The following is a 7368-nucleotide window of genomic DNA, read 5'->3' on the forward strand; positions in this document are numbered from 1 at the left end:
TCTACAGCAATATTCAAAAACCCTCCACCATGGCCATCATAATGTTGACAGCTACAATGATAAAGGTGACAGACACGTTTAGTACAGAAAGTAGAGTGTTGCCCCAAAACGCTTTGGAGAAAAGCTCATTGTCTTTCTTTCAAAGCTGCTCCATTTCCATGGGGGCTCATGTGGCTTATAATTATCTGGATAATTCACACAAAAATTGTATATATCTCTATAATATCCACATGTCATATTAGTTTTTCTTGAATTTCATTGAGGTTGACTGTCTCCAAAATACTTACAGCCAAAAAGTAAAAAAATAAAAGGTACTAGAATTGGACCAATATTTTTTTATACCCTAAATCTTGGGTTGCGATAATATTCTAAAAATGACTCATTGGTGAAAAAACTGGCAAATGGCATCAACAGTTTGACTCCTTCATGCTTACATTTCCCTTCATCCCATGTCAGTAACGACAACAGCACATAGCACGATATTCACCACTTTCTGCTTTACCAATGATGAGGCAAAATCACAGTAAGATTCTGAGCATTAAGATGGAGATATCCCCTTCATTCTACACAATTTTGGATGGAATGACAATATTGGCACATTCATTTCCTTTTTGTAACTTTTCCCAAGCTAAAACTAGTACAAGATAAAGCAGAAAAATTTCAACCAATAATTTATAAAATGTATTAGTGACATAAAAGATTTAATGGTTATTTTTAATAGGTATCCATGCTGCCTGCATGTTTGTTTGCTTATTTTTTCTTGTCATTTCCCAAAGAAGTTTTAGATGGAGATAAATGTTACCAGTGTGGGTCAAAGTAACACTGATTCTGACTCAAATTAATTTGTTGATTTATTCTTCTTCAGTGGAATGAATACAACACATTCGAGTAGGTGAATGAGACATGGTATCCAGTGGATGATGAAATCTCTCATTGCCATAGAACAAAGACGTTTGAGGATAAAGAAAGATCCAGCAACTTCCCTAAAGCACTAATGGTACTTTCCTCTCCCTGAAATTACTGGCTGATACAAATGGTTTAAAGAAAATTGCAGCTGAGCTCAGAAAGAGAAGTGTTTCACACTCTGTCTGCATCCAAAGAGGTTGATCTGCTTGGGGGAGGGGTGGTGGCGGTGGTGGAACCAGGTGTGCATTATTTCCATAAAGCTCCTATAATCCATGTCAACTGGTCAAGTATACAATTCCCTTCTACTTTTTTTTCAATAAATGTAAGTTTAATTCTGTTGCTTACCAACCTCAGTACTAGGGACTAAAGTCCACCCTAAATAGAGAACTAAAAATTAATCAAAGATCATTTAAGGCCATTTTAAAGTCATTGTGGAAAAAACTTATTTCTTTGTATTTAGGCATACATACCTAAATGCGATTATTCGATTTTTATACTGATAGTTTGTTCTGGAATGGACAACCAATAAGCTAAGCACAGCGGCTATGCAATTGAAGGCAAAGTAAGAAGGCTGAGTTCCTTTAGGATTAATTCATTTTAGCACAGCCAAGACATCTATTTCTTTGCCTCAGGTTGCATATCCAGGCCAGTCCTACTGATTGTAAAAAAATATCTGCCTCTAGTTGCTATGGTGGCCAGACCACAGAGTCAGACTGGTTTGACTTAATCATTACCACTCCTGGTCTTGCAGTCTAAGCTCCTAGTCTCCCAGCATAGGTGCCAGAAGGCTTTTAATATCCCCATGCAACCAAAGATGCAAATACAGAGAGTAGAATATCTATACCTTTACTCAGATATCTTCTTCCGATTTATTAGTTAATCAAATAAAGTTAAAATATAAGAAGACATATCTTTGACATCTACTGTGTGCAAGGACTACCCATGCGACTCCTTAATTATCTTATAGAGGAAAATGAACATAATCAGAAGAAATAAAAAAGGCCAAAGGGAAAGTGTAGCTTAAATTGCATGTATGAGAGTTGTAATAGCTTATATTCACTATGAGCTCAGCAGAAAAACTACCAGAGGCACATTTAGAATTAAGTGGAATATAGAGCATTTAATATGCCATTTGCATTTTGACAGCTTAGAAATGTCTACTCTGGATTTGCTGTCTGTCCTCTGCAGTAAACACTAACCAGCCACAGAGCTCTTGTTTATCTATTTCTTAAAGGAAGCAGAACCGTTTTCTTGACATTTTCAAAGCTGTGTTGGTGTGTGTTTGAGACAATAAACTGGAGACTAAGGAAGCATTGCCCCCAGGAGGAGCTGTTTTTGCCTGTGGGACCCTGGAAGCACCATGGCTGTGGCGGTCCTATCCAGCTTGACCTGCCAGCAGAAAGCCAGTGCAGACACAGCCTTTCCCTATCCTCGGGAGGCCCCTGCCAGCAAGATGCTTCAGCCCCAGGGAATTGCACTCCTCCTCTACCACCTGCTGTTTGCTTCTCTGGACTTGTTTGATGAGACCTCATTGCCCTACAATTGACGTTTGCAAAATCTGTCACTTCCAAAGAAAGACTCAGCTGTGCTTACCTTTTCAAGGACTTAAAAAATCCCAAACGTACTAATTACATGGGTGCCTTAGAAGCACTGGAAAGCTTTAAGCTAAACAGTTCTGAATTGCAATAATAATAATAATAATAATAATAATAATAATAATACCTTTGACAATGCAATGAAAAAGACATGATCTGCTAAGCAAATCACGAAATAAAGAGATATTAACTTCATTTTAAGTGGTTCACCTTTGTAGGGCATGATGGATTAGGGGTTTTCTGTGAAAGCTTCTTAATCACAGGAGTTTCCTGTCTTCATTAGAAGAAAGTATAATACACGGGATGCCGCCCAGCCCTAAAGGAATTTGATCAGCAAATTAAAGGTCTTAGCATCCTTCTTGGTGATATGAATTTTTAAAAAGGGAACTCAACCAGAAGCATGCAGATATGGGAGCGCCTCTCTCTCTTGCAATTGAGTTGCATGCTTTCTGTGGAAATTCAGCAAGTTGTGCTTAAATCTACGCTGGGTGGGTTGGCGAACGTTAGGATTGCTGAGTTTGATGAACACTCCACCTTTCTCTTGCAGGCTTCCTAAAATGAGACTGGTCTGGGCTCCTGGTGTCATATGTGCTCCTTTTGGGGACGCTCTCTGGGTAACTAATTGTCTGCAAATACCTGCATTCCGGTCGCTGTACATATGCAAGAAACAACCAAGAGCAAACTTTGTCTTAACAGACAGCAGATCAGCCCCGCATTAAGGGATCAGATCTGAGCGATCGCTCAGGGAACGAATTACCCCACCTTTTCACTAGATGAAAATGTTTTCTCCTGCGGTCCGTGAAAATGTGCATTTAAATAAAGACACACACTTTGGACACAACCTTTATAATACGATTAATAATCAAGAAGGAAAAGGAAATCAACAGCGAATTCCTGGTATCCCCAACCTTTCACTGAAGAGTATAGCACCATCAGCTGAAGCTGATACTCGGGTACGAAAGGAAAGGGGTTCCAATGACCTCAACTGAGGCCGCCTACAGCCTCACGACTCCGCAAACAGGTCACGAATTACGCCCCACGCATCGAAAACTCTGCGCCTGCCTTCGCCACAGCGGGAGCCGCCACCTGGGCGCGCGGCGCAGCTGCCGGTGGCGATGGCCCGGCGCCCTCCCTCCCAAGCGCCCCTCCTTGGGAAAGCCCAGCTGCGCGCAGGCGCCCCCGAGTCGCCCCGGGAGCTGGCGGGCCGAGCCCAAGAGCCGACGCCCCTGGGCAGAGACCAGACGTTGGCCACCTGGGCTTGCTCCGCAAGGGGAACGGAATGCGACCCCGCCCCAGTTGCCAGGGCGCGCACATAGCGACTCCGGTGCTGGCGTCACCAGCCTCCTGCCTGCCTACAGCCCCTTCCCACGCGGCCACACGCGCATGCACTTGACCCCGGGGGCGTGGAGGAGACACGACCCCGGGGCCTGCTGGGGTTAATTAAGAAGCAACGCGCACCCACCGCCGCGTGGGCCAGACAATAGCGCAGCGAGCCTGGCGTCCGAGCGTCCCGGTCCCCCTCCCCGCGTGCACACACACGAATGCGCACACACACAGACACACGCACACACCACTCCAGCACCATGCACGCGAGGGGCCTGGGACACTGGGCTCCACTCCTTGGCTTCTACAGCCTGGATCTGTGGCCTGCAGCGCGCCAGAGGCGCTCTCCTCCATGGCGCTGCCCGTCAGGGCCCAGGGGCGCCCAGGACTTTGCGCCCCCTGCCCGGCTGGCCCCAGGATCAGCCAGAGCAGCCTCCGCCCACAGCCTGCACCTCCACACCCTCGCTCCCGCCTCCGCCTAGCGCAGCAGCCCACCCGCGTGGGGGCGGAATCCGCCCGGCACACACGTGTGCGGATTATTAAGCAGCCGAGCCAGGGCTGCCGCCGTCTCCACGCAGCAACCTCTGCTAATTGCGGGGGAAGGGAGCTCGGAGCGCGCGGAACTCGGGGGAACCGAGAGTGCGCTCAGAAGCTGAGTTGCCTGCCTGAAACAGAGGCAGCCCCGGACCCAGATGGGCTTTGAGTACAGGGGAAAGGGCGGGAAGTTTTGCGGAGTTGCGTGGCAGGTGTTTCCTCTCCGCACAGAGGCTTCGCTGAACAAATCTGGGTTCTGCCCGCTGGCCCTGGCCTCTCCCCGCGCTACGCACACCCGTGCACACGTCCCACGGCACAGTCCTCTTTGCCCTCGACTTTTCCTGCTTCACCTCTCAATTCCCAGCTAGTTCAGGGCTGCTGGAGGCCGCTGCCAGCCTGGCCCTGCTCGGCCAGCTTCTTAGGCCGGCGGTGCCAGCGCCACGGCCCAGGCAGGGCGTCTGGACCGAGCGGGGCAGATAGGAAAGGGTCGGTATCTGCGGGAAGCTCCCGGATCCCCAGTGACCATGAGCTTGGGCGAGTAAGACCCACTGTTTGCGCTTCCCCGGCCCTCGGGCGCATTCCCGAAGACACCCCTTTGCGAGGGCGAATGCCTGGGAGGGGGCTGGTGCCCAGAGGTCAGCTCCTGTCCACCCTGGACGGCCAGGGGGGACGAGCGGCCGGGAGGAGAAGCCCAGCCTGCAAAGGTCTCCTCCTCTCTCCAGGCCGATCCGGAGTTTGCTAATGGACCAGACACAGTCCTCCTTCGCCTTGTCAATCGCCCGTGAATCTGGACCACTGGAGGGACAAGAAATGGGTGAAAAAGAAAATGGAAGAATCTAGAGACGAAAGGGGACTTTTATGTAGGGAGAGAGCAAATGACCATTAAAAATCACAGGAATTGACTCCATCCTTCAAAAAGGAAAAGGAAAAAAATCTATGTAGATATTAATATTCCCAGGAGAGTCTGGCGATGGAGTGCTGACTGATGGAGGAAGCGCCCAGGGAGGCTAAGAATGGGGAAAGGAGGGCAGGCACTTTCCAATGTGAAAATCAATCAATATTCCCTCTCTCTCTCCCCCTCTCAAAAGGGGGCTTGTTTTCCTTCCCAGAGAATGGACAAGTGCAGGAGCTCTTGCTGCCTCGAGGTTGCAGCCTGTAGGCTCCTTAGGAGAAAACATTCCCCAACTCATTTCAAGGAGAAAACTAGGATCACAGAGCCCCCAGCCCCAGGAGCCACCCAGAGGGACTCCTTCCCCTGACCGGGGGTGGACAGGGACCAGCCCTGCGCCGCTCCAGAACTCCCCGCCCGTTCCACGCACCTCGCCAGCACCTTACAACTTGGAAGGAGCGAAATCGGGGGAGAGGCGAGCGGGGGCGACCTCGCAGGGGCAGCTACTCATCGCCTGCCGAGGACGTTGGAGGGGAAGGAGGAGCGGGGGAATGGGTGCACGGGTGCGGGGAGGCCGCCGGCAGGGAGCTTCGCGCGCGGGTTGGTGCCAAAGCCCCGCAGAGAGCCCGAACTTGCAAGGCCGGCGGGTCCGGGAGAAAGTCGCGGGAACCACCCCCCGCAGCCCCGGCCCGTCGTGCCCAGGTCTCGGAGGAGGCAACGCCGCCCCGCCACAGCGCGGTTTCAGCCCAACTCGCCTTCGGTTCCTTTCTCCCGACAGCCCCCAGCACGAGGAAAGGGAGACGTCTCCTTTTAGCCCGAGTGAGGGGCAGGAATGGCGGGGGTGCGGCGGGGCAGAGCAGGGCTGGGAAGAGCGCGATGGAAGCTCCGCTCCCGGGCATCGCGTTCCCCGAGCGTCGGCGACGGAGAACCAACGGCCCGGCGGATGCCAGCTCCTCCGTCCCCTGCCGTCCCCAACACAGACACTTGGTTCGCACACGGGGCCTCCGCGGGCGCGCCGCCTCCCCCGGCGAGCAGCGAGCCTGCCTTACCCGTGGCTGCGGCGAGGAGCCCCGCGCACAGAACCAGCAGCACCAGGAGCAGGAGCAGCGACTCGAATCTCCTCCGCGCAGTCATGTCTGCAGATACTCCACACGCACACGACGCGATGGCTCTGCTCGGATGCGCCCGTCTCCTCCGAGGCACGGCAGGGCTATGAGCAGAGCCCAGTAATCACCAGAGGGCGAGGCGAGCCGGAGAGGGAGCCCGATGCCGAGACCCGCCGCGCGTCCGACGCCTCCTGCAGGTCTGGGCGCCCGGCTCGCTTCCCTCTCATAGCATCGGGTCCCGAGCCACTGCAGGGCTGAGCGGCTCCGAGCGCGGAGACCCGGCTGGCGGGGCCGGGCCGGGGACGAGCGCCGGCCGAGCCGGGCAGGAAGGCACCAAGGCGGCGAGGCTGCGGGAGGGGCGAGGCGGGGAGAGGAGCGCGCGCAGCCAGGAGAGACCTGGAGATGAGGCAGCTGGAGAGAGCGCCAGCGAGTGGGAGATGCGGGAGGGGGCGCGGGGGGAGGAGAGATTCGGTCTAGAGAGAAAAAGGCGGAGAGCGCAGAAGACAGGCTGCTAGCGGCACAAGGAGCCGCTGCCGTGGCGGCTGGACTCAACCATCCCTACCCACAGAGAGGGGACCGAGGCCGGGCACGGCGCAATCCCAGACAGAGCCCAGCCTCGGGCCCTCGGGCTGCCCGCACCGGACTGCGCCCCGCCGGGCCTCCAGCGCCTGGGCGCGCAGGCTGGAGGCAGACGACTTGTTGGGCGCCGGGGTGGGGAAGCCCGTGCCGCACACAGCGCAGAAACAATGCGACCCCGCAACTCGAGCAAACTGGGGGCTTTCTGCAAGGGCAGAGGCCGGCCTCCGTCTAGTGATCTCGCTTTTTGCTGCCCTGAGAGAAGCCTCTGCATAACTTAGAAACGCAAGTGGAAAGAGAAAGGGCACAACCTCTAATTCCCAGGGAGAAAAAAAAATACACACACACACACACACACACACACACACACACACCCCTTTTTTTTGGAAATTAACCAGATGACTATTTGCACGGAGTTACAAAAATTTCTGAATTTCTT

At 52.9% G+C, this 7368-nt stretch overlaps 1 protein-coding gene across 1 annotated transcript in view; it reads right to left on the reverse strand.

Annotated features, from left to right (window-relative positions):
* Positions 1-6851, reverse strand: part of CSMD1 (CUB and Sushi multiple domains 1) — a 1519798-nt gene extending 1512947 nt beyond the window's left edge. Inside the window, 1 exon segment of the mRNA XM_012645868.1 lies at positions 6297-6851. Within this exon segment, the coding sequence (XP_012501322.1) occupies positions 6297-6381 (85 nt within the window). The 5' untranslated portion in view covers positions 6382-6851.
* Positions 6852-7368: the final 517 nt, after the last annotated feature.

This window comes from Propithecus coquereli, unplaced genomic scaffold (genome assembly GCF_000956105.1).
Source record: "Propithecus coquereli isolate 6110/MARCELLA unplaced genomic scaffold, Pcoq_1.0 Scaffold238, whole genome shotgun sequence".
Taxonomy (NCBI): domain Eukaryota; kingdom Metazoa; phylum Chordata; class Mammalia; order Primates; family Indriidae; genus Propithecus; species Propithecus coquereli.